The sequence below is a fragment of the Saimiri boliviensis genome, chromosome 13 (genome assembly GCF_048565385.1).
Source record: "Saimiri boliviensis isolate mSaiBol1 chromosome 13, mSaiBol1.pri, whole genome shotgun sequence".
In the NCBI taxonomy this organism is placed as follows: domain Eukaryota; kingdom Metazoa; phylum Chordata; class Mammalia; order Primates; family Cebidae; genus Saimiri; species Saimiri boliviensis.
This window is the reverse complement of record NC_133461.1, coordinates 16,718,127-16,745,351: the sequence shown is the minus strand read 5'-3', so window position 1 is coordinate 16,745,351 and position 27,225 is coordinate 16,718,127. Positions and strand designations below refer to the sequence as shown.

The following is a 27,225-nucleotide window of genomic DNA, read 5'->3' as shown; positions in this document are numbered from 1 at the left end:
GTCAGTCTCCCGAGTAGCTGGGACTACAGGTGTGCACCCCCATGCCCAGCTAATTTTTTGTAGAGATGGTCTCACTATATTGCCCAGGCTGGTCTCAAACTCCTGACCTCAAGTGATCCTCCAGCTTCAACCTCCCAGAGTGTTGGGATTACACATGGCCTGATAATTTTCCTTTATAGATTATTTGATATTATTTTTTATCAGAATTCCACTTTCAACTGTGGCAAATCTGTTTATTTGATTAACCTTACTGCTGAGAACAACTAGAAAATCCAGACAAAATATGAAAAATAGGTTAAAAGATGTTGGAGGGCTCTCCAGGAAGGAAGTACTTGTAGGTCCAAGATCCTGTATCTAAAGGGAAGCCAGAGACCGGAACTCAATACTTCCCCGGAGTCAGCTGCTGATTGGAGGGGAGGATGGAAATCTTCGTGGAACTTCCAGCTATCTCACAAGCCTACTGACGATGTTCTCTGACCACGGTGGAATTAAGTTATAAATCAATTTAAAAAAAAAATAACTACAAATACCAAATGTTGGAAATATAAGCAATGTACTTCTAAAAGAAACCATAGGTTAAGGAAGAAATGACAATAGAAGCTAGAAAATATGCTTATTAAATTATAAAAATATCAAACTTGTGAGATGGTACTGAGCTAAAGCCACACTTAGAAAGAAACGTACATACAGGTTTAAATGCATAGATGCAAAAATAAGAAAGGCTTAAGATCTAACATCTGGCCAGGCACGGTGGCTCAGGCTTGTTATCCCAGCATTTTGGGAGGCCAAGGCAGGTGGATCATCTGAGGTCAGGAGTTTGAGACCAGCCTGGCCAACAAGTAAAACCCTGTTTCTACTAAAAATACCAAAAGTTGAGCCAGGTATGGTGGCACACCCCTGTAATCCCAGCTACTCAGGAGGCTGAGGCAGAAGAATCGCTTGAACCCTGGGGGTGGAGGTTGCAGTGGGTCAAGATTACACCATCATACTCCAGCCTGGGGGACAGAGTGAGACTCTGTCTCAGAAAATAAAAAATTTAAAAAATGTTTTAAAAAGATCAGTTATCTATGCAGCTGTTTATTTGGAAAGAAGAAAAAGAAAAAAGAAAAGATCAATTATCTAACGTTCATTTCAAGAAGTTTGAAAACAGAAGAGTGGCCAAGCGCGGTGGCTCATGCCTGTAATCCCAGCACTTTGGGAGGGATCACCTGAGGTCGGGAGTTCGAGACCAGCCTGACCAAAATGGAGAAACCCCGTCTCTACCAAAAATACAAAATTAGCCAGGTGTGGTGGTGCATGTCTGTAATCCCAGCTACTCGGGAGGCTGAGGCAGGAGAATCGCTTGAACCCAGGAGGTGGAGCGAACCAAGATTGTGTGCCATTGCACTCCAGCCTGGGTGACAAAGCAAGACTCCATCTAAAAAAAAAAAAAGAAAACAGAGGCCGGGCGCGGTGGCTCAAGCCTGTAATCCCAGCACTTTGGGAGGCTGAGGAGGGTGGATCACGAGGTCAAGAGATCGAGACCATCCTGGTCAACATGGTGAAACCCCGTCTCTACTAAAAATACAAAACAGCTGGGCATGGTGGCACATGCCTGTAATCCCAACTACACAGGAGGCTGAGGCAGGAGAATTGCTTGAACCCAGGAGGCAGAGGTTGCAGTGAGCCGAGATCGTGCCATTGCACTCCAGCCTGGGTAACAAGAGCGAAACTCTGTCTCAAAAAAAAAAAAAAAGAAAAAGAAATTAGTGAAATAGAACATCAAACATACAGTACAGATCAACAAAGCTGAATATTTTATTCTAGCTAGTGAAACTAATAAAATTGATTAAGCCTAGCAAGCAAAAGAAAAGACATAAATTACCAATATTGAAAAAGAAAAAAAAATCTACAAATCCTAAGATATTCAAAATATAATATGAAGATATTATGAATCACTTTATACCAATAGATTTGAAAATTTAGATAGAATGGCTATTATACATTTTAAATATTCCTACTTTTACAAAAAAGGACACCTACTTACCAAAACTAACACAAGGAGAAATGTAAAATCCAAGTAGTTCTATATCTATCAAAGAAATTGAATTTGTGATTTTTAAACCACGCCACAAATACAAAACAACACTCGGAGAGCTTCATTAGTGAGATCTACCAAATATTTAAGGTAAAACATAGTACCATTCATGTACACCCTTTCAAAGCTCTCCAAATATTCTCCGGTCCAGGCCAGCAAACCCCGGACTTCCAAACCTGACAAGATCCAATTCAGAAGGAAAATAACAGGCCAGTCTCATGAATACAAATATAAAAACTCCTAAACTAAATATTAGCAATCGGAATCCACCAATGACCAAAAAGAATAAAACACCATTACTGGGTTGAATTTATTCAGTGTATTCAAGGTTGATTTAACATTCAGAAATCACCATATTAACTGAACAAATATGATCATCTCAGTAAATTCAGCAAAAATACTTGATAAAATTCAAAATCTTTATAAAACCTGATCAAACTGACAATAGAAACTTCTTTATTTTTATTAGCTACCAAAAGCTAACTATAGCAGCTGGGCACGGTGGCTCACGCCTGTAATCCCAGCACTTTGGGAGGCCTAGGAAGGTGGATCACAAGGTCAAGAGATCGGGACCATCCTGGCCAACAAAGTGAAACCCCCATCTCTACTAAAAATACAAAAATTAGCTAAGCACTGTGTGGTGGTGCATGCCTGCAGGCCCAGCTACTTGGGAGGCTAAGGCAGGAGAATCGCTTGAACCCAGGAGGCAAAGGTTGCAGTGAGCCGAGATTGCACCACTGCATTCCAGCCTGGCAACAGAGGCAGACTTCGTCTCAAAAAACAAAAAACTACCTATAGCAAACATCATACTTCAGAGTAAAATACAGAATTAGGAATGAGTCAAGTACACTTGCTGTTACCACTTTAATTCAACTTTGTACCGGAGACCTTGTTTAGTGCAACAAGGCAAGGAAAAGAAAAGCTATAGGAATTGGAAAAGAAAGAAAGAAGATTGTCATTATTTACACACAACACAATTGTGTACACAAAAAAATCTTTTTAGAATCTACAGATAAAGGTCAGGCATAGTGGCTCACACCTATAATGCCAGCACTTTGGGAAGCCAAGGTGGGAGGATTGCTTGAGCCCAGCAGTTTGAGACCAGCCTGGGCAACATGGTAAGACTCTTGTCTCTCCAAAACAATGTAAAAATTAGTCAGGCATGGTAGCACATACCTATGGTCCCAGCCACTCAGGAGGCTGGTGTGGAAGGATCATTTGAGCCCAGAGGTTTGAGGCTGCAGAGAGCCATAAATGAGCCACAGCACTCCAGCCTGAGCAACTGAGTAAGACTTTCTTTAAAAAGAAAAAGATTAAAAAGAAAACCCACTAAGCAGGAGAATATATTTGTAATACATACAACCAACAAAGAAATAATATCCATATTACATAAAGAATTCCCATACATCCATAAGGAGGACAAGAACCCAATAGAAAAATGGGCAAAAGGCTTGAATCAGTACTTCACAAAACAGGATAACCCAATGGCCAATAAAAATAGGAAAAGACACAATCTCATTAGTCATCAGGAAATCAAATGATACTAATGAGATGTAATGTTACATTATTACAATGATGTATCATTTATAATGATATATCATTAAAATGAATACTCACACTCTACATGTACTTCAAAAAGCCAAAATTTCAAAGTCCAGTTATATCAGCTGTTGACCAGGATGTGAAGCCAGTGCAACTTTTCAGACACTTCTAGTAGGAGCGGAATAGTACCACCACATTGGAAAATTGGCAGTACCTACTAAAATTGAACCAAGCCTCCCTATGACCCAGCAAAACATGCATTTCTACAAAAATACATACACATATTCACCAAAAGACATCCATGAATGCTCAAAGCAGCATTATTCATAAGGGGCCCAACTGTAAATAATCTTAATATCCTTCATCAGCAAAATGATGATTTCATTGTGATACATTCATACAATGCAACACTATCCAGCAATAACATGAATGAATCTCACAAAATATTAAACAAAAGCCATGTGCAAAATCCTACATACTACAGTATAGACTTTATGAAGTTCAAAAGCAGACAAAACTAATTCATGATACGATAATTTAGTCTACAGGGATGAGGATACTGACTCAAGTGAGCATAAATGGGCTTTGGGGGTGCTGGGAATGTTCCACTTTGTAATTTGACTGCTGGCTATATGTATGTTTTCGTTTTCTGATGATTCAACAAGCTTGCTTGCTTGCTTGCTTGCTTGCTTGCTTGCTTTCTTTCTTTCTTTCTTTCTTTCTTTCTTTTTTTTGGAGGCGGAGTTTCGCTCTTGTTACCCAGGCTGGAGTGCACTGGCGCGATCTCGGCTCACCGCAACCTCCGCCTCCTGGGTTCAGGCAATTCTCCTGCCTCAGCCTCCTGAGTAGCTGGGATTACAGGCAAATGCCACCATGCCCAGATAATTTTTTGTATGTTTAGTAGAGACGGGGTTTCACCATGTTGACCAGGATGGTCTCAATTTCTTGACCTCGTGATCCACCCGCCTCGGCCTCCCAAAGTGCTGGGATTACAGGCTTGAGTCACCGCGCCCGGCCTGGTCTGTTTTTCTATATTACCTGAAGAATAAACACATTATAGGTAAGGTGATTGCTCAGTTCCCGTTTGCAAAAACTAGTTTCAGCCACTTCCTCCAAATGTGGCATCAGATCATTAGAGTTAAAAATAAAGGAAACAAAGGAGATGCCAATTATGTCCCTGTTTCCACTAGATACTACTTTATCTGTAACAAACTATCCAAAAAGTATGTGATAACTACTAATATGACTCATGCCATTTAGAAATTTATTTATTTTGAATACCAAATCGGCACAACTAAAGAAATTATTACCTACCAAAGGAAGGCAAGAGAGGTGTCATGTATACAGTTTTAAAGTTTTCATGTTATGTTTGGGTATTATGATGGAGGAGTATTGCACCTTGATTTATCTCTGAGTCAACACTGATTTATCATTGGTTTACTTTTGTAAAAAAATAATTATATTTCTTACTACTAGGAGATATGAAAGGAAGAACAAAACATTACAGGGTGGTGGCTGGGCACAGTAATCATTCCTGTAATCCCAGCACTTTGGGAGGCCGAGACAGGCAGATCACTTGAGGTTGGGAGTTCAAGACCAGCCCGGCCAACATGGTGAAACCCCATCTCTACTAAAAATATAAAAATTAGCTGGGTGTGGTAGTGCACACCTGTAATCCCAGCTACTCCGAGGCTGAGGCAGGAGAATCGCTTGAACTCAGAAGGCGGAGGTTGCAGTGAGCCGAGATTGCACCACTGCACTCCAGCCTGGGTGACAAGAGCAAGACTCTGTCTCAGAAAAAAAAATTTCAGGTGGGTAATAAAAACATTTTTACTTATTAATAAGTTCTCCCTATATGAAAGATTCGTGAAGTCTTACATTTGCTTAATTACTTTAAGTCTTTTATGCATTCTCTTTAGTTCTATACCCAGTAACAGCAACTATTGATATAGTACCACATGAAAAAAACATATATACATACACTGATTATTTCTTATTCTTGCTGAGATTTATAAGCATTTCATTAACAAGATTGTGCCTATGTTTGCTGGTGCTTAAATGAAGACCTGTTAAAATGTAACATAATCCTTGTAAGTTATCCACTAGAAACAAAAATTATAGCTGCATTTTGACTTTACCTTTTTAATTCTGAAAACCAAAGAGTTCTGCAGAATTGAGAAGTGGGGATTTCCAGCACGAGGTGCACGCTATCCATGTAGAAGAGTTTTCATATCAGTTTATGATTCCTATATATGTATAATGTGCTCTGTTTTTTCCTGGGGACAAATAAGAAAGTCCATTGTCAGCCGATTACTTTTTAAAAATGGAAAATATTTAGCTTTAAAAAATATTAAAGCATCTATTGTTTAAAACATGTTTTTACATTTGTTACACGTAACTGAAATTTAATTGTATATGTCCTTATAAATGTGAGTGTGTGTGTGTGTGTGTGTGTGTGTGTGTGTGTGTATGTGTATGAGAAAGAGTCTCATTCTGTTGCCCAGACTGGAGTGCAGTGGCGCCATCTCGGCTCACTGTAACCTCTGCCTCCCAGGTGCAAGCAATATTTGTGCCTCAGCCTTCCCAGTAGCTAGAATTACAGATGTGCACCACCATGCTTGGCTAATTTTTGTATTTTTAGTAGAGACAGACTTCTAACATATTGGCCAGGCTGGTCTCAAACTCCTGACCTCAGGCAATCCACCCACCTCGGCCTCCCGAAGTGCTGGGGTTACAGGCATGAGCCACCATGCCCAGCCAAATGTTGGTTTTTAAAATCACAAATAACACTGAAACTAGTTTTTGCAAACAGGAACTGAGCAATCACCTTACCTATAATGTGTTTATTCTTCAGGTAATATAGAAAAACAGACCAGGCCGGGCGCGGTGACTCAAGCCTGTAATCCCAGCACTTTGGGAGGCCGAGGCGGGTGGATCACGAGGTCAAGAAATTGAGACCATCCTGGTCAACATGGTGAAACCCCGTCTCTACTAAAAATACAAAAAATTATCTGGGCATGGTGGCGCGTGCCTGTAATCCCAGCTACTCAGGAGGCTGAGGCAGGAGAATTGCCTGAACCCAGGAGGCGGAGGTTGCGGTGAGCCGAGATCGCACCATTGCACTCCAGCCTGGGTAACAAGAGCGAAACTCCGTCTCAAAAAAAAAAAAAAAAAAAAAAGAAAGAAAGAAAAACAGATCAGGCACGGTGGCTCATGCCTATAATCCCAGCACACTGGGAGGCCGAGGCGGGCAGATTGCCTGAGGTCAGGAATTTGAGACCAGCCTGGCCAACATGATGAAACCCCATCTCTACTAAAAATACAAAAATTAGCCAGGCATGGTGGCACATGCCTGTAAGGCCAGCAACTTGGGAAGCTGAGGCAGAAGAATTGCTTGAGCCGGGGAGACAGAGGTTGCAGTGAGCTGAGATCGTGCCACTGCACTCCAGGAGAGCCGACAGAGGGAGACTCTGTCTCAAAAAAATAATAATAAAATAAAATTTAAAAATATAGAAAAACAGTATTTGACTGGAATCACAGTTCTGCCACTTATTGACAAGTGACCCCAGGTAAGTTTTTAATCTCATTGTACCTCAGTAACCTCATTTGTAAAATGGGAGTAATAATAGTACTCTTCACATGCCTGTTGTCAGATAAATTACTTCCATGTTTCTCATAATAATACTATATGTATAGGAAAGATAACATCCTCAAGCCTATTTCATTTGATTTTATTATCATATTGTATTATATATTAATATTTATAAAATATTTGAATTGAGTGAAAGTTCTATAAACAGAGATATCTTTAAGAGTAATTTAATTTAAGGCTGAGCGAGGTGGCTCACACCTGTAATCCCAGCACTTTGGGAGGCCAAGGCTGGTGGGTCACCTGAGGTCAGGGGTTCGAGACCAGCCTGGCCAACATCTTGAAATCCTGTCTTTACTAAAAATACAAAAATTAGCTGGGCATGGTGGCACATGTCTGTAGTCCCAGCTACTCGGAAGGCTGAGGCAGGAGAATGCCTTGAACCTGGGAGGTGGAGGTTACAGTGAGCCGAGACCACACCACCGTACTCTAGCACTCTAGCCTGGGCAACACAGCAAGACTCCATCTCAGGAAAAAAAAAAAAGAGTAATTTAATTAAAAAAAATTTTTTTTAATTGTTAGTAGATTGAATGTGTTAACATAGGCATTCTACTGTTCAAAAGTGCTTCCAAAATCAGCACACTCACCTCTGGGGCTTTCCAAGCAGAAGTTTTAAGTCCCCTACTCTTCTTTGAAAATAGAAGGGGGTAATGTTGGAAATGTGCCACGAATAAGCCTTGGTATTTTTCATGAAGTGCCACTGTGAAAGTACCTTCTTCCACGAGTCAGTTCCTTTTAGCAAAATCAGAATCTCATCTAGCAACACCATGCTTTTCCCGGGAAGCCTGTCTCCTCATTGAAGATGACAACATGCTAGATAGCCCAGCATTATTTTGTCTGTGCTTATGATCATTCCTGTACTTACTTCATTTAGAGTTTTAACATCTATTTACCAAGTTTACACAACTGCCAGTTAAAAAATGCAAAAGTGCTGGCCAGGTGTGATGGCTCACGCCTGTAAAGCAAGCACTTTTGGAGGATGAGGCAGGTGGATCATAAGGTCAGGAGTTCAAGACCAGCCTGGCCAAGATGGTGAAACCCTGTCTACTAAAAATTAAAAAATTAGCTAGGTGTGGTGTCGGGCGCCTGTAATCCCAGCTGCTGAGGAGGCTGAGGCAGGAAATTCCTTGAACCTGGGAGGTGGAGGTTGCAGTGAGCCAGGATCACGTCACTGCACTCCAGCCTGGGCCACAAAGCAAGACTTTATCTCAAAAAAAAAAAAAAAAAAAAAAAAAAAAAAAAAAAAGAAAGAAAAAGAAAAGAAAAGAAAAGAAAAAGTGCATTTTCCTCAATGCAAATAGTTTAGAAACATCAAAAATAAAAGTATGAGTTTCTCCTTTTCCTTCTGCAACTCACCTGATGTTAAACATTTGGTGCTTAGTGAAGCAAGACTCCCACTCCTGAGTCAGAGAGCCAGGACTGGAATCACAGCTCTGTCACTTATTGACAAGTGACCCCAGGTAAGTTTTTAATCTCATTGTACCTCAGTAGCCTCATTTGTAAAATGGGAGTAATAATAGTACTCTTCACATGCCTGTTGTGAGGATTAAATGAACTTTTAAGTGTGAATATGCTATTAGTGGTTGCTATTATCCTTTCTAGAAACTTTCTTTGCCTATACAGACAAAATTATGTTTGTGGTTGTTTACAAACATGGGATAATATTGCTCCGTCGTTTGCTTCTTATCCTTAATAATCATGAATAGCTTTCCGAAACTGCATAATATACTTAAGTAGCTATATGATATTTGAAACTATGATGGGCAATAATATTTTCCATTTGTCTATTAACAGATATTCACTTACTTTTTCTTTTTGTGGTTTTACAAAAATGCTATAGCAAACATCCTTTTGTCTCTTTCTTTATGTATTGACACATTTGATTCCCAGATACAGAATTGCTTCATCAAATGATATTTGTGATTTTTAATTTTTAAAATCAGTACTGCCAGATCACTTTCTAAAAGGCACAAAAGCAACTGAGCAGTCCACTAATTAGGCTGTAGAGTAGGGAGTTAAAAAGCCAGCCAAGTAGTATGACTATAGCAGCAAAAAGGTAGGGAGGGGGAAAGGGGCAGAATTTTATCTGAAAGTAGACTGTGATAAATTACAGATGTGCATTGTAAACCCAGAGCTGCCCCAAAATAATAAAACAAGGAGGCATCTAAAATAAGCTAACAATGAAGAGAAAATAGAATGCTAAAAAAACTCCAAGCAAAACAAAGTAGGAAAAGAGGGGAAAAAAGAAACAAATAGAAAAACAGGAGGAAAAAATAGAAAAATAGCACAATGGTAGACTTAAACTTCATCATATCTATAATCACATTAAATGTGAACCGTCTAAATGCTCTGATCAAAAGGCAGAGATTGTCAAAATGGGTTAAATGTGTGTGTGTGTGGGGGGGAAGCCCCCATTGTATGCTGTCACTTTAAATGATACAGATAAAAGTAAAAAGACAGAATGAGATATATCATACAAATGCTATTCATGAGAAAGGTGAAATGGCTATATAATTCATATCAAGGTAGACATGAGAATTTGAAATTTTACCACAAATCAAGGAAGGCACATAATAATAATAAAAGTCTCAATTCATCAAGAAGACATAATTCTAAATGTTTATACCTCTAATCAGAGGTTCAAGAATATGAAAAAAAACTGATGGAAATGAAAGGAAAAATAGACAAATCCAGTCGTTGTTAAAATTTCCACACTTTTTCTCAGAACAAGTAACAGAAAATCAGTATGGGTATTTCAACCTACTTGACCTAATTGACGCTCATAAAATACTTTACTGACAATAGCAAAATACATAGCTTTTTCAAGTGCACATGGAATTTTGACCAAGATATACCATGTGCTGGGCTAAAAGTAGGGCAGGTAAATAGTTCTGGCAATCCAGGAATTCAAAAAACACTATATTCTATTGGCATGAGACAAGTATCTTCATATAAACAGTTATGTATGATATAGTCTGGCTGTGTCCCCACCCAAAAGTCATCTTGAATTCCCATGTGTTCTGGGAGGGACATCATGTGGGGTAATTGAATGATGAATATGGGTCTTTCCCCTGCTGTTCTCCTGACAGTGAATAAGTCTCATGAGACCTGATGATCTTAAAAACGAGAGTTTCCCTGCACAAGCTCTATCTTTTTGCCTGCTGCTATCCATGTAAGATGTGACTTGCTCCTCCTTGCTTTCCACCATGATTGTGAAGCCCCCCCCAGCCACGTGGAACTGTAAGTCCATTAAACCTCTTTCTTTTGTAAATTGCCCAGTCTTGGGTATGTCAGCAGCATAAAAACTTAATACCCCATGCAAAGGAGGGATTATATGTATGGATCCAACGTGGTCCTAGAATGTGAGGAAAGTCGCAATCCTAAGCAAGTCATGACAAACAAAAACAATAGGATGCTATTGAGATGGAGCAGGGATCCTTCTTAAAAGCCTGTGGAGCACCCCTAAGCATGGAAATAAAGGAAAATCTTGAATTCCTTCAAGGGAAATTCCAGGCACCTAGCTAGCCCTAAGAAGTAAATAAGCAACTTGATAAGCAAGAAGGTAACTGTAGGTTAAAACAACAACCAAGGAAATTAGATTCCCTACAGAAACTAAAGATACCATTTTAATACATGTCCCTGAGTTGTTTCTCAGAAACCCAGACCCCCACCAAAACAGATCCACTGGCATGTAGACCTCAGACAAGGGGAACTGAGAACTGAACTGACCACCATTCTTTCTTCTAAATTTCTTCCCAAAGGGCCAGGAGGAAGTCACACCCAGGAGCCAGAGCTCACATTCTTTTTTGCTGACTTCAAATTTTTAGCAAAACTTCTCTTCCTTCACCGATGGCAAGTCAGAAAACCTTTGAATCTATAACGTATAAGCAGCCCCACTTTCAACTTTTCAAGATAGCCACCTTGTTAGGCCAAACGAATGTGCAATCTCAGTATATTACAATTTTGCCTGTAACTTCTGCTTTCTGGAAATTTATCCCTGCACTTAAAAATCCTTACTTGCAACCCAACTGAAGGTCAGGGTTTAAGCAAGAGCTGCCCCGTTCTCCTTGCTTGGCGCTCTGCAGGTAAGTGCCGTCTTTTCTCCCTTTGCAAACCTTGGTGCGGACTGCTTGGCCTTACTGCACCAGAAGAACGGACCTCAGTTCTTTAGGTAACGCTGTGCCCCAGACATTTGGCCAGTCTGTTTCTGAAAGGGCCCATGTGGTGATGGGGGCTGGAAGGCGTCTCAAGGATGGGGGAGCCTGGGGCCATTCTGGAGTTTGGTGGATGCAGGGCGGGTAAGGGGCGGAGGCAGAGGATCTGGAGGAGAATAAGAGATAGTGGTTGCTGGCCCCAAAATTTTGAAGCAAAGAAACAGGAGGAGTATTTGACGAAGCTTGGTGGATGGTGTATTGTGTTGATCCGTTAACTGTAGTTGATGAAATCTCCTCCAGGAAGGATCTTCCTCTCGTTCTTTCTTGAGTGTAGCGCATCCACCTTCGGAAGGCCAAGCCTGGAAGGGTGGGCGCGCGGGGCCGGAGCCCGGGCACCCTTTCCTTCCCAGGAGGTGGGGCCCGCAGGTCTGGGGTGCGGCAAGGCAGAGGCCAGTGCGGCGAAGGGCAACCCAGGGCGGGTCTCGGACCAACCCGTCTGCCGCCCAAACACCCAGGCCAGGGCGGGGACCGGACTAAGGAGGCACTGGGCGCGTCGAACCTGGGGACCCTCCCGGACCGGGAGCACCGCGTCCCGCCGCGCACTCGGGGAGCTCGGGCACCACCTGGCGGGCATGGACCGGCCCGGCCCGGCCGAAGGGGGGCGCAGGAGGGCGGCGCGGGGGCAGGTGCGGGGCGGGGCGCGGGGGCGGGACCACCCAGGCCAACTGCAGGCGCGCCCGCCGGGCCACAGAGGCCGCAGAGGCCGCGGCGCCAGCCAGCCTGCCCCGCGCCATGGCCCCGCGTGCCGGGAGGCGCCGCCCGCTACCCGCGCTGCTGCTGCTCTGCGAGCTGCTCGCCCGACTGCAGGTAAGGAGCGCCGGCGCCCGCCCGGCCCCGCGGCCCGACGCCTCCTTGGGAGCCCAGGGGAGGGCCGGGGTCGGCGGCATCCTGGTTCCTCCGCCTTCCGAGAGGAGTAGGGGCTTTGGAGAGCGGAGGCCGTGGGACGCTGGGGAGGCGCTTCCAGAGTTGGACGGCGGAGGGCGGGAAAGGGCAAGCGGAGGAAAACTGGGGCGCAGGAGCAGGTTGGCGGGACCCCAATACCCGACGCGGGTTCTTCCAAAAGCCCTCTTAGCCGCAGGCTTGGATGCTGTCATTTTCTCCAGAGGCTTCTTGAGCACCTACTAAGCGCCTGCCCCGGGCGGTGCCTCGGGAGGCAGTGGCGTGGGGGCCGCACCTGCGGGAGATCACCGTTCCCGATACAATTTCTCCCAGGTGGCCTCCGCCTCAAACTTCCTTCTAGAAAGAGACCCGATTCCCTCCGTCCCTGAACTACGGGCTTGCCTTTGCCCTCCCTAAGCCCCTTCGGGGACACCCGGTGCCCCTTGGCCTGGAGGCTGCGCGCGCGCTCGGGGGATGCTGGACTTGCCCCTCGCAGACCCGAGCGGCTCCCGGTCCTCTGGGAACAGATTTCTTAGCACAGCGAGCGAATGCAGCCAGCCACGGACTCTGCCTCCCGGAGGAGGGCCGCCTCGGGCAGCACATCCAGCACGACAAACGCTTTTAAAGTCGTTGACACGAACTTGAAAGCTCTCAGAGGGAAGGGCGAGAGGTAGTTTTCTTGGTTCCCACAGGGTCAGATTTCCCCTCTGTTAACACTGGCTTAGGCGCGGGACCCGGAGAGGCGTGTGGAGGAGCGCTTGGAGAACCGTGTTTGGGGTGAGAAGACAGGGGAAAAGCCTTAACAGAAATAATGGGGATGCGTTGAAGGCTGAAGCAAAAGATTCGAAGAAAGATTCATTCCCAACTGTATGGGTCTCTCAGTATGGTTGAGGGAAACGAAGGCGGAAAGATCTAATGGATTTTTTTCATTTTAAGCACTTCAGATGTTGCTTAATTAAGTGTTCGACAGGTTGAACAGGGTGCTACCTTATTTGAACTAAAGGACCAGGGTTTCAGCAAACAGCTAGCCACCTAAGAAAAACCTGCCTGACCACGCAGTTGCAAAATGATCTCTTACCGCTGTTGCAAGATGACATACATACACACGTGCATAAAAGGCATTCGGTTCTGATATGAGCAACACATGCCATTAAATGAGTTTGTTTTTCAGGGAGACCTTTTAACAAATGCTATTTCCCCTCTTTTTCCCTTTAAGCCCCTTTCATTATGCGTGTTTAAAATTCTATCTATTTGCATTGGTCAGTTTCAATTCTAGGGGAGCGAACCTTCTAGGAACCTTCTCAATTCCTTGGCTGGGCTACGAATTCAATTGACACAAGGCAGATTAACAGGAGAAAAACTGTACTTAATTACATACGTAGGCACAAGACTCCTACAAAATAAGAAACCTGAGGAAGGGTCAGAGGATTGAAGCTCATTATGGCATCCATAGGGGCTTCTGCAGGGTGCGGCACACAGGTTATGGCAGGGCTTCGGGAGGAAGTAGATGGTGAATAAAGGACATCTTGTCAGGCACATACAAAGTTCTCAGGCAATAAAAATGGTCTCTGAGCAGCGCTTGGGAGAATAGGTGAGAGTCTGGGCTGATGTCAACCTCCAGTCTCCTCCCTGTAATCTGAGTGAAACTTCTCTGGGTGAAAAGATTCCCACGGAGGAGACTGGAGATATTTGAGTTCCTTTTGGAGGCTCTTAATTTGGGCAGAATTCAGAGAGACCCCTGCCAGTGGTCACTGCCCCCTGCCCTCAGTTCAAAATAATAAGCATGCCATAGTGGCATACTTTGGGGTGGCATTTCCTGAACTCCTTCACAATCAAGTGACAGTGGGATGCCTTTCTGCTTATTTTACTTGGTGCCCAACCTTCCTAGTAGAAATGTGTTTTCTCTGAAAGGTGGGACTAGACGCAGCCTTAAAAGAATATCTCCTAGAAATACTGTGGTTCCAAGCACTCTCTGTATTCAATGACTGCTTCTTTGGCCAGCCTATTCTATTAGCTCAAAATTTAGGAATGGCATTGACAACTCATGGAGAATGTTAGTGATCAAACACTGGGCAAGGCTTCAGGATCTGTTTGGCAGGGAAGTTGGGTTTGCAAAATAGTTGGCATAAATGACTTCCAGAAAGTGCCTTATCTGTAGGTATTGTATTTAGTTCCATTTATATTATATTAAATAGATTTAAACTTACCTGAAAGGCTGTAAGTTTTGCCCTTTAAAACATATCTATGATTATACCTCTGCCTTCTTGAGTCTGTGAGGGAATTCATTTTCAGATAGAAGGAAACTATTTGCCTACAGATAAAGACATTTTGAATTTTTATGTTGCTAGTCCTGCTGTTCGTTCCAAGTAACTAAATATAGATGCACCCTGTTTTCCCGAAGGTAATGGATTGTACATGGCCATGTTTATCTGGGGTTATAAGATGCAGAGTAGGTACGTGCAAATGCAGGGCAACAGACCTCGATGGTGTAAAACACTGAGCTAGTGAGGACCAAGGGGAAGGCGCATGGGTCACAGTCTAGTGGAGAGGGCAAGACGGGCAAAGCTGTGATAAGAAAGCAGCATATGATAAGAAAAGTACAGATGGTGGCAGAGGGAGGGAGGGAAGCCCGTTGGAGGACTCCATATGGACTTCGGGAAGAAGAGGTTTCCCAAGTGGTCTTTGAAGGATGGGTGGGAAACCAGAGGTCAGAGAAGAAATGATTCTAAGAGGTGTAAGAAAGCTCCCTGTGTTGGGAGGATGGTGTGAGTGGTTTAGACCTAAAGGAACCTTGACAACGAAAAAAAAAAAAAAAAAAAAAAAAAAACCAAACATATTTTTATGACCTTACAGATAGCACAAAGCACCTAATTCGGGAAACCCCACCAAACAAATTGGGCATTGAACTTTTATCATTTTGAGATAACTCTTGGATGGCCCTTACTGAGGTGGTAAAGTCGACTAATCAGAAACAGGCCACAGTGACCTGAAGAGGCTGGTGGGGAGACCCCTCCAAGGAAACCCCCTAGGGTGCAGCCCTGGGTCGTAAGGTGGGTGGGTGCTCTGCGCTACCTTTCCTCCTGCCCCCCATCCCATCCAAGAGGGGAGACTTGGATAGATGCAGTAGTGCCTTGTTTGGAGAGCACAGACACAGATCTGTGGGCTTTCAGTTCATTCTGCTGATAAATATTTCAAATGCCTCCCCTGTTATTTCCTTTCTACCACTTCCCCCAAAAATGGCAAACCTGTAATATGAACATACTCTCTGTGTTGATAAGGAAATAGGGGCTTGCTTTTTCAGCTATCTACCAGAACTTCTCACACCAGGAAAACTGAAACAATAAAAATGTGCCTTTGAAGGTCGGTAAATCAGTGTTTTATGAGAACAGGGAAAGGGGAGTTCCAAACCAGGGCCTCCTCTGCGAAGAGTGTTGTTTTAAGAAGGTGTAGGGTGGACTTCATCTGCTGTGTCATAAAATTTCCCCCATGTATTTTCCTATTTTTTAAGTGCGTGAAAAAAAAAATAGTGTTTTTCCCACATGCTGCATCCAGTGGTCTCTAGGAATGTTGTCTAGGCCATTTGTTGGTTTTTAGGGTTTTTTTGGCTGATGGTCCTCAACTGTCCAGGTGGTTCACTCCCTTGGGCATCCACCCCCTGGCCAGGTGGCCCATGGCCTGTCTGCTGTCTCCTCACAGTGTCCTGGCCTTAGTTCACAGGGAAGCACCCCTGCCTCTGAGCACACCAGCTGCTGACTACAGCTCAGTGCACCCCAGGACGGGTAGGTGGTTTTTCCTCCGAGCACCCTTTCGTGCTCTACCCGGATCGTGGGAAGGCCTCTCTGTTTTTCCCGTTAGTTGCAGTGTGTGGGCTTTCTATGGTGTCCACCAGGGGCAACACAGTTTAAGTTGAGCTCACCCTTTCTGCCCCAAAGCACTGAGCTTGAGAGAACCAACAAGGAGCAGTGGGTTTCAGCAAAGTAGCCTTGGTCCTTCTGAAGTTCTTAGTGAACTTTTGAGGTTTAAAACTGAGTGGGCGTCGAGCAAGATTACGCACAGCCCCATGTCTTTTGTCCTGATTCTGAGAGACGCTCCGTTTCCTGCCAGCGAGACCGAGCTGGCAGCACTCCCCGGGCAGGCTGCCTGTCTGCCTGGGTCACCAGTAGCTCCTTGTCAGATGGCTGGCCAGCGCTGCTGTTCTCACTGCACCGCGTTCCCGTTGCAGTGTGCTCTCACACCAAGAAGCCCAGAGCAGCCCCAGTCAGCAGCGGGAGGTACATGCCTCAGGGCCTTGTGATGATAACTTTCTATGCGTATTTGTTTCATGAGCCACCATGGACTTTCAGCCTTTGAGTGCTTTGGGTCACTGCATGCAGGGCAGAGCATTCAATAATGAGTAAATAAACCGAATCTGTGCTCAATGCATTCAGTGACTGCAACACATGGAATGCCTAAAACCTGTAGCACACCCTGCAACGGGCTGAGGGAGCAGAGAGCAAGGGCCACAGCTCCTGTCTTCAGGAGATTTGCAATCCAGACGTGTGCAGACAATGACCAGACAGCATGTTCCGGTGTTCTGGGGAGGGTTTTCCATTTGTGGTGGGCACACAGGTCAAGGGGTGCCTTCAGCTGCAAGTGTCGGGAGGACTTCCAGTCCTCCCTGTGTGGTTGCGTGTGTCTAAAGCGCGGCAGACAGCGTGAGCGAGTGCGCTCAGGAGGTTCCTGAACGACCAGTGCTTTGTTGGGAGAACAGCAGGACTCACTCAGGGTGGAGTGTTGGCAGGACCTGAAGGAAGGACGGGGTGTGGGGAGAGAGAAAGGGAAAAGCCAGCACTCCAAGGCTATAGGTACAAGAAAATAGTTCAGATTTAATCTTGCTTAACTGTGTGCTGAGGAGGGCCATGATCAGTTTTGTGTGTTATGGGAAACATGTCTGGGGGTGGGCCAGGGGGACCAGGAAGGAGCCCACTGTCTTGGTTCAGGAAAGGGCCTGAATCAGGTCAGGGCAATGGCAAGAGAAGGAGAAGGTGAATACAGGGGCAATTGCAGAGCCAGCGGGGCTGCACAGGGGCCGAAGGAGCAGGGGCAAAGGATGGATGTGGATGGTTATGAAAAAAAAAAAAAAAAAAGACATGGCAGGCTGGTCTGAGTGCAGTGGTGTTTACAACTAATTTGATCACAACCAGTTAACAGATTTCTTTCTTTCTTCCTTTTTCTTTTCTTTTTTTGTTGTTGAAAGGGTGTCTCGTTCTATCATCAGGCTGGAGTACAGTGGTGTGATCTTGGCTCACTGCAGCCTCCGTGTCCCACGTTCAAGCGATTCTCCTGCCTTAGCCTCCTGAGTAGCTGGGACTACAGGCATGCGCCACCACATCCAGCTAATTTTTGTGTTTTTAGTAGAGACAGTGTTTCACCATGTTGGCCAGTCTGGTCTCCATCTCTTGACCTCGTGATCCACCTGCCTCAGTCTCCCAAAGTGCTGGGATTCCAGGCCTGAGCACCGTGCCTGGTCCAACAGATTTCTTTGTTTCTCTTCCCACTGCTTCACTTAACTGGTAAAAAAAATAAAATAAAAAAGACATGGCAGATGTCAGGACAAAATAGCCAGCCGTTTGGATTACACTTTTCCCTTTATTAAGGAAATTGCTGCCTTAGTGCAAATCGAGATGTCGTTGAGATTCCAGTGAAGAAGTGTTGGTTGTTGTTTTTTTCCCCAAACAAAAAAGAACGATTAATTTTAGGCTCTTGAATCTCGCCTTTTTGGGTTATTTTATTGAGAGGCAGAGACAGAGTTCCTGCTAAAAGCCCCATGGCACTGGGCTCTGCAGGAAATTTGCAAGCTCTGGAATCTAGAGAGCCATTTCCGGACCTAGAGATGTCTTGGAATGAGAAGGTTGGGGTAGAGACAGAGCTCTAACTCACGCTGGAGAGAGATAAACAGCCAGTGGTCCCCAGAGAGTCGCATCAGAGCAGAGGCAGGTGTGACCTGGCCTGTGGTCTTCCCACACTGGCCTCAAATATGTCACCTGACCCCAAAAGAAGCAGTGTTTATGTTGGACCAGTAGCTGTGCAAAAACTGTCTGTTTGCATGATACACATTTTCCTGGCACTTTGCCCTTGATTAAGATGAGTGTTTCCTTTCCTCTGTGTCCAGCGCCTCTTAGACTTCCCCACACCCCAAAAAAATCCTAACCCAGCAGGTGACACGGAGCCCCGTCTGGCATCAGCAAAGTGACAGAGCTGCCAGATTTCCAAGTCTCAGGAAGACCTGACTGCAAAAACCACCCTTTTAGTTCATCATAGTAATAATAACTTATTACATTTCCTGTTCAGAGTATTGAGAGTACAAGAACCACTTCCTCAAGCTCTCAGAAATTTGAAGACTTTCCATTAAAAATGAGGAAGAAGAACTCTGTTTAGCTCTTGGTGAATGTGACGGCTGTACTGGGCACATGGGGAAAGGCTGTGTAGCATTGCCAGAAATCCTGCTAGCACCACTGCGTTGGCTGGTTTGGGGTTTGCATCACATCCCACAGATGGGAAATGAACCACTTCCCTAAAGTATGGACTCTTAAAAAATATGTATTACCTATCTAATATAGTGAGCGCCTAACTGAATAGTGTATCACTTAGTAGCACAAACAGCTCTTAAACTCATAGCCAGTAAAAGAGACTTTTAAAAGCCCCTATCTTCTCCCAACTTCATAGTCAGATATACAAGCAGGATCACATCTAACACTTTCATGGTAATTGAGAATCTATTCCATTTTTAAAGTTTAGTAGAGATTATTCATTTCCGCCCTTGCTAACTCATTTCCTTGTTGAATAACTCCTAATGTCAGGAACTTCCCTCTAACAGCCCTGAGTCTAACATGTCACAATTTGACCCCATTTCCTCAAATTTGTTCTTGAATGGGATAAAGACCAGTTGGTCAATGTCTTCTTTATTTTAATATTTCTATTGTTGAAGATTGTTAGCCCACAGCTTCCCCTTCCCCAGGGTTATTCATTCTAGTTCCTTTAACCTCTTTGTAAGCTTTTTTTTTTTCTTTTTAATTCAATTAGATACTTATTTTGTATTTACTAGCAAAAAAAACCCAACAAACCCAAACCAAACAAAAACATACCAGGTATTTTGGGAACATCAGACTTAGGATGTTGCTGCCTCTGACCTCAGAGAGCCTGAGATCTGATGGGGAAGGTCAGATGTCCCGTTCTCATTCCGTTGAAGCCCCACAAGATAAACACGGGAGATCCCCCAGGACGTAGGTGTGGAAAGGGTGACTTCTGAGTGGATAATCAAGCGGGAGGTGTTTGATCTGGTCCTGGAAGGATGGGTGTGATTTTGAGAGGAAAAAAGAGCTGGAGGGAGAAGGGCAAGGTGGTGACAAGCATGCAAAAATCATGGCCCACCCCACTGTATGGGGCCCAGGGCTGGAGAGAGGGACCAGGGAAGGATAAGGCCAGCCAGGAGAGTCCTGGGGGTCTGGGTCACAAAGCGCTTGCGAACAAACCTCCAGAACTGGGACTCTGCACTGAAGCCAGACGTCTCCAACTGTAGTGTCCGGCCCTGCATCAGTCTCACCTGGGAACTCGTTAGTTAGAAATGCACATTCTTAGGCCCCCCCCACCAACTCCTACTGAATCAGAAACGCAGGCTGGGCCAGCAGTCTGGCTTAACAACCTCTCAGGTGATTCTGACACAGGCTCAAGTTTCAGAACAGCTGCTAGAGACCGCGGGATTCCATGAAAAGGTTTGCACTCGGCTCTGACAATAGCTCTCACGATATATGATTACTGTATTCAAAGTACTGGCCATTTGTCGAACCTCTCCTGTGTGCCAGGCATGTGCTTTATATGGGTCATGTCTGAGGCTCACTCCACCTTGCTAGTAAGTTGAGAGAACTGAGACACAGGGAAACTGATTAACTTGCCTGAGTTTGCACAGCTAGTGAGTGGCAGAGCTGGAGCTCCGACCAGGTGGCCACTCCAGTGACTGTGGTCTTAACCTTTCAGGTAAATTGCTTTTACAGGCAACTCTATGATGGGTAGGGAATGGAGAAAGAGATCTCCCAGAATAATGGGACAGAAAGCTTTTTGGTATTTGGGGAGACACTTGCAAATGTGTTCCCAGTCTGCATTTGTGGGAGTCTGTCTTGTCTGCTCAAGAATGCATTCATGGCCGGGCGCGGTGGCTCAAGCCTGTAATCCCAGCACTTTGGGAGGCTGAGGCGGGTGGATCACGAGGTCGAGAGATCGAGACCATCCTGGTCAACATGGTGAAACCCCGTCTCTACTAAAAATACAAAAAAAAAAAAAAAAAAAAAAATTAGCTGGGCATGGTGGCTCGTGCCTGTAATCCCAGCTACTCAGGAGGCTGAGGCAGGAGAATTGCCTGAACCCAGGAGGTGGAGGTTGCGGTGAGCCGAGATTGCGCCATTGCACTCCAGCCTGGGTAACAAAAGTGAAACTCCGTCTCAAAAAAAAAAAAAAAAAAGAATGCATTCATTGAGGGCTTTCTAGAACTATTCTATATATATATGTACACATATATATATATATATACACATATATATGTATATACATGTATATATATGTATACATATGTATATATATATATATATATATATATATATATATATATAAAACTTTTTTTTTTTTTGAGAAATCTCACTCTGTCACCCAGGCTGGAATGCAATGGTGTCGTCTCTGCTCACTGCAACCTCCACCTCCCATGTTCAAGCACTTCTCCCTGCCTCAGCCTCTTGAATAGCTGGGATTACAGGTGCCTGTCACCACACTCGGCTAATTTTTGTATTTTTAGTAGAGATAGGGTTTTGACATGTTGGCCAGGCTGGTCTCAAACTCCTGACCTCAGATGATATGTCCACCTTGACCTCCCTAAGTGCTGGGATTACAGCGTGAACCACCACGCCCGACCTCTAGAATTATTCTTAAGCAGAAATGACAATGGTGTGTCTTTAAGGCTGATTCAGATAAAAGACGGGCACGCTGGGCACCCTTGGCACAGGGTCCACGTGGCAGTTGATCCCTGACTCAGGAGGAAAAGAAGTGTATGTCTTGAATCATCACCACTTCCCGAAGCCAAGGCAGCACTGGCTCTGCGATACGCCTGCACCCCAGAGGTAGACTGTACTGTGCCACTGTGCTGTAGCCCTGGTTGCCCCGGTTCAGAGGGTCGCATCTCTCCATGCGTGTTCATCCCACTCCTACCACCTGCCAGGCTCCCTGTAGGATGGGAGGAGGGAGAAGGATGGTCTCGAAGCCCCAGGGCAGCAGACAGTGATAGGTTAAACCTTTGCCTTCATGAGCTTTTGGAGGTAGGTAGTTATATTTTTAAAGATCCTTTATGTCTTAGTCTTACTATAATTACAGCTAATCTGGGGACGCTTCGTTGACGAGGCAGACCTGGGCTCCTCTTTTGACGTGTCTCTACCATGGAACAAATCAAAATCATTTTCTATTACTAATATTTTTTTGATCCCTTAAAAGCCACTTTCTTTTTTTTTTTTTTTTTTTTTTTTGAGACGGAGTTTTGCTCTTGTTGCCCAGGCTGGAGTGCAATGGCGCGATCTCGGCTCACCGCAACCTCCGCCTCCTGGGTTCAGGCAATTCTCCTGCCTCAGCCTCCTGAGTAGCTGGGATTACAGGCACGTGCCACCATGCCCAGCTAATTTTTTTGTATTTTTCGTAGAGACGGAGTTTCACCATGTCGACCAGGATGGTCTCGAACTCTCGACCTCGTGATCCACCCGCCTCGGCCTCCCAAAGTGCTGGGATTACAGGCTTGAGCCACCGCACCCGGCCTAAAAGCCACTTTCTAAGTAGTGAGAAAAAAGCTCAAGTAAGAAAGAGGGTCAGAACACACATGGCCTCTGGGTTACGGTCAGTCTCAAGCTTTTACTTGGAGTGAGATCAGGAGACACTTGCTGGGTTTGGGGGAGAATGATCACATAATGTTACTAATGCACAGTGGCCAGAAATCTAGCAACAGACCCCACACCTATGACGGTGGACTGTGAGATCAAGGGGGCAGTTAACTTCAGTGAAAACATAACTGGAATCTCTGTCTTAAACATTAACTTATTAATTTCTATGGGTCACAAGGTTTAAAAGTGAAAAATTGCCCCTTTCTAATGGGCTCAAATTTCTCTGCTCCAGTTGGGTCCAGTTGGGGATGGACCTAGCCACCCCTGTGACTAGGCTACTGGGGTCCGATTTCTTTCCTTTTTTGTGGGGGGGGAGGGGGGTCACCCAGGCTGGAGTACAGTGGTGCAATCTCAGCTCACTGCAGCCTCACTTCCTGGGTTCAAGCAGTTCTCCTGCCTCAGCTTCCTGAGTAGCTGGGATTTCAGGTTCCAACCACCACATTCAGCTAATTTTTTTGTATTTTTAGTAGAGACAGAGTTGTTATTGTTGTTTTGTTTTGTTTTAACCACATTGGCAAGGTGGGTCTTGAACTCCTCACCTCAGGTGGTGATCCACTTGCCTTAGCCTTCCAAAGTTCTGGGATTACAGGCGTGAGTCACCACGACTGGCCTGGGGTCCGATTTCTATGTAAAATTGCAAGTAACCAAAGTAACGGAATGCATAACCAGTCATCTTAACTGTGTGGGGCAGTCCTCATGGGTAAGGGGACTCAAAGTGGTGGGTGCCCGCTCCTCTGAACCCAAAGGGTGAGATCTCGCAGAAGAAGCCTTGTAGGAGGCTCTCGGTTCCCTGGCATGAGTGACAGGCACAAAGAGGCTGAAGCAGCTGTGTTTTCTGTTAGGCAGTCCTATGTTCAGTCCTTATTAGAAAAGAGAGTTCCAGCCCAGAAAGAGATTGCTAATCTTGATTTTGCAATCCCCTTCCCCCAGGGTATCTGGGATTTTGTCCCAAATTAGTGGAGTCTTTCCAAGTGCATGCTTGGGAGTGCGAATTTGATTCAGAGCTAGTAGGAAACTGTTACAGTCTTCTGTAAAGGGAAGTTATGAGGTTACAGTGGTCTTTTGGGAAAATTATTCATTAACTTACCAAGTATTTGAATATTTGCTACATGTCTAGCGCTGTTCCAATCTCCTTATCACCAGCCATCTCAGCAAGTTGATTAATCTCTCTTGGGAGGGTGCAGGAAGGGAAGAGAAGTCAGGTCTCCAAGCACAGTGCCTGGCACATAGTAGGTATTTCACTCGGGCCAGTTCTTCCTCTGCTCCCATTCATAAATAGATAAAAGGTGTCCAGGGATGGGAGAGGTGGTTCTCAGTGTCTATTGTATAGTTAGAGATAACTATGCAGTGTTCGGGAATATGGGAAAGTCCTGGCTCTTGGTTTTTAATGAAATCTCTAGCCTTGCTCCCCAGAGACCAGCACTGACACGGCCTGGGAGCTTGTTAGGAATGCAGAGTCTCAGGCTCCATTCCAGACCCAGTGAATCTGAACCTGCGTTTTCATAAGATTTTCAGGTGATTCTGTGCACACTGGAGAAGCACTGGATTTCACCTGAGGGCTGGGCAGTGAAGGGAGGGAGGGCGGCAGGCAAGGAGAATACTTCCTCCTTCAGTCACGTTCCCTACTCCTGGCCTTAGCAGTAGGTGCGCCCCCAGCATGGCGGCAGAGCCTAGAAGGGCATGGCCTCCAGGGGACCAGTGCATTCTCAGAAGTGAGCACTGGGCTTGTTGACCCCTCCTCCAGAAGAGAAAGCAGTTCTTATCTGAAATGAATACAAATTAAAAAAAAAAAAAAAAACCACAAGAATGACAATTTAAAAAGGCTTTCACAGTGGGAGAATAAAGGGACATTCACAGGAAACAGGAGTGCATCTGCATCACAACAGAAAGACAAGTCAAAGCCATCCTGATGACTGTGTTTAGGAAACAAACCTGCTTTGCACTTGGATTCCAGGTGGCCCGAAGCTGCAGACATCTTCACTCTTTATCTCTCTGGAAGACAAACTTGCAATTAAGGTTTTGAAATGCAAGGTTGTTTCTTCGTTTTCCCTTGGGCCCTATGTTTTATTTTCAAGGAGCAGAGATAATAAATGCATTGTGAGGGGAGTAAGGCAGAGGGCGGAGTGAAATTCAACAGACCTTTGATGTGCGCCTGTCTGAGGCAGTGCTGTGCGCTTTCTTCCTTCAAGAAGTGCATTGCGAATCAAGGCTGGGAGGGTGGGAATGCTGATGGCCCAGTAACAAGCAACTTTCAAGATGCTTTATAAAGTCAGTTATTGAAAGTTTGCTAAATCAAAACAGAATATGTCAGGACTTCTAATCACAGTTACCCTATATTTTTAAGGTTTTTTTTGTTTGTTTGTTTTAAACCCCATATTTTATTGAAGGGATTTGATTTTTTTTTCCAATTTTTTTTTTAAATTGCATTTTAGAAAGGTTTTTTTTTTTTTTTTTTTTTTTTTTTTTTAATCAAATCTGACCTAAGTTAGATTTTTTTTTCTTTGCATACTATATATTCCAAAAAAAGACCTTGTGGCAAAATGGTTCAGATGGCAAATTTTTATGTGTATTTCATCACAATTGATAATATATATTTTTTTAAATCTCATGACAAAGGTGGTAATGAAAATAGTATGAAGTGCTTAGTATTTAAACCTTTACGGGGTAATGGCCATGCCAAGTGTGATCAATACCACACAATCCTGACAGGATGGGTATGGGTGTATATTAACTCACAATTTGTATAAATTATGTAATCGGTTGTGTGACCTTATACCCTACCCACCTCACACTGCGCGGAGTCACACGGGCCGTCTTGCTGTTTCTCCAGCAAGCTGTGTGCACTCCCTCCAAGGACCTTTGCAAATGTGTCCACCTGAAGTCCTCCTCCTCCCGGCATGCGCTGTTCATTTGGCTTGTTTCCTGGCTTTACACAGTCCTCCACTCAAATGTCATCTTCTCAAGGAGGCTTCCTATAGTCATACCATCACCTTACATAGATGGTTTCATTTCTTTGTGACCATCGTTGCCACCAGATTTCATTATCTGTTTACTTATAGTCGTTCTTCTCCCCTGGACTGTAAGCCAGGACTCTGTTGAGTATCTATCCCCCATATCCAGAGGATCTGACATGGTCTCTGGCACATAGTATGTGTTCACTTAATTGAAGAATAAATGAATGTATATCTATTTTGTTGACTTTTTAGGTTGTGAACTCAGTCAGTGTTGTCAGCAGCTAAATCAAATCCTGTGAAGAGATCTAGGCAAAATTAAATTACCCTATAAAAATGGGCAGAGGATTTGAACAGACATTTCTCCAAGGAAGATACACAAGCGGCCAATAAGCACAAGAAAATATGCTCCACATCACTAGTCCTTAGGAAAATGCAAATTGGAATCACAAGGAGATACTACTTTACACACATCAGGATAGCCATTATTTTAAAACCAAACACCAAACAAACAAAACCAGAAAATAACGTGTTGTTGAAGATGTGCAGAAATCGGAACCCTCGTGTGATGCTGGTAGGAATGTACAGCACCTGCAGAGAACAGTTGAGGGGTGGGTGCCTCGAAAAGCTAAACGTGGAACTACCATAGGATTCCCAGGTCTAGACCAGAACGAACTGAAAACAGGGACTTAGATACTTGTGTGCCAGTGTTCATTGCAGGATTATTCACTGTAGCCAAAAGGTAGAAGCAACCTAACTGTCCATCAACGGATGATTGGGTAAACGAAATGTAGTCTATACATGTGGTGGAACTTTATCCGGCCATAAAAAGGAATGGCATTCCTGATACATAACAAAATATGGATGAACCTCGGAGGCATTGTGCTAAGTGAAATTAGCCAGACACAAAGGGAAAAATATTGTATGGTCCCACTTATATGAGATATGTAGAGGGGTCAGACTCACAGACAGACAGTAGGAAGGTAGTTTCCAGAGGCTTGAAAGAGGGGAAATGGAGAGTTGCTAGTCAACGGTTACAGAGATTCTATTTGGGGTGATGAGAATGTTCTGGAAACAGATAGTAGCAACTGTTGCGCCATATTGTATATTTACTTAATGCCACTGAATCGTACGGTTAAAAATGGTTAAAATGGAAACTTTTATATCTATTTTACTACAATAAAATAATTTTAAATTACTCCCAAGTTTTTTTTAAAAAAAGGCATTCGAAGGACAGGCATAAAAAGAGCCAAACCCAGTGTTTGGCAGCGGGAGGCCTCCCAAAATGAGCTGCGTTCCTGGCCTCCTGCAGATTCGCCATCCAGAGTTGCCACTTTGCTGTCTGCGCCTGCTCGCGCTGTTCGCGCTGTTCGTCTCCATCTCCGTTTCCTCCGTGAGATCCCAGCCCGGGCTCTGTTCTTGTCTGAAACGAGATTGCACTTTCTTGCGCTTTCTCATCCCAACCGTCTTTACAATATGTTTCATGGTGCTGCTAAAAAAAGACCCTCCCTTTCTTCTGCAACACACTGACTAGCTGCCCTTTCCTGGAAGCCCCGAAGCAGCCCCCACCTTTTCCTCCTGGTCAGAACATACCTGCCCCGGCCCCCCAGGCTCTCCCCCTGCACCTGCTCTTGTCTTCCATTTGCTCTGTTCTCTGCCTCATCTCAAATCCTTCTGCCTCTGCCGGAAACCTCACCCTCTCCAGCTTGTGCATTTCCTCTTGCGAGCCCTTCCCCATTTCTGTTTCCCTGCCCCTCCCAAGTCAAGGAAAACATAGACACCAGTCTGAGTCCAGGGTTGTGTTTTCCCTCCTTCCTTGTCCGTGATCAAGGAGGATCTTTCCAATGCATCGGTTCTGGGACTGCTGTGCGGGATCTGAGTGGTCACAGTTTTCCTTCCTCTCGATCTGCGGCTGTGTCCCTGTTTACTAAAAGGGCAGAGACAGGTTCTGCCTTCAGTCCTGTGG

The 27,225-nt window shown here is 44.6% G+C and overlaps 1 protein-coding gene across 1 annotated transcript in view; it reads left to right on the top strand.

The window, feature by feature from the left end:
* Window positions 1-12,183: 12,183 nt before the first annotated feature.
* TNFRSF11A (TNF receptor superfamily member 11a) overlaps window positions 12,184-27,225 on the top strand; it is a 59,250-nt gene continuing 44,208 nt past the window's right edge. The window contains exon 1 of the mRNA XM_074383292.1: window positions 12,184-12,289. Within this exon, the coding sequence (XP_074239393.1) occupies window positions 12,215-12,289 (75 nt within the window). The 5' untranslated portion in view covers window positions 12,184-12,214. The remainder of the gene's footprint in view (window positions 12,290-27,225) is intronic.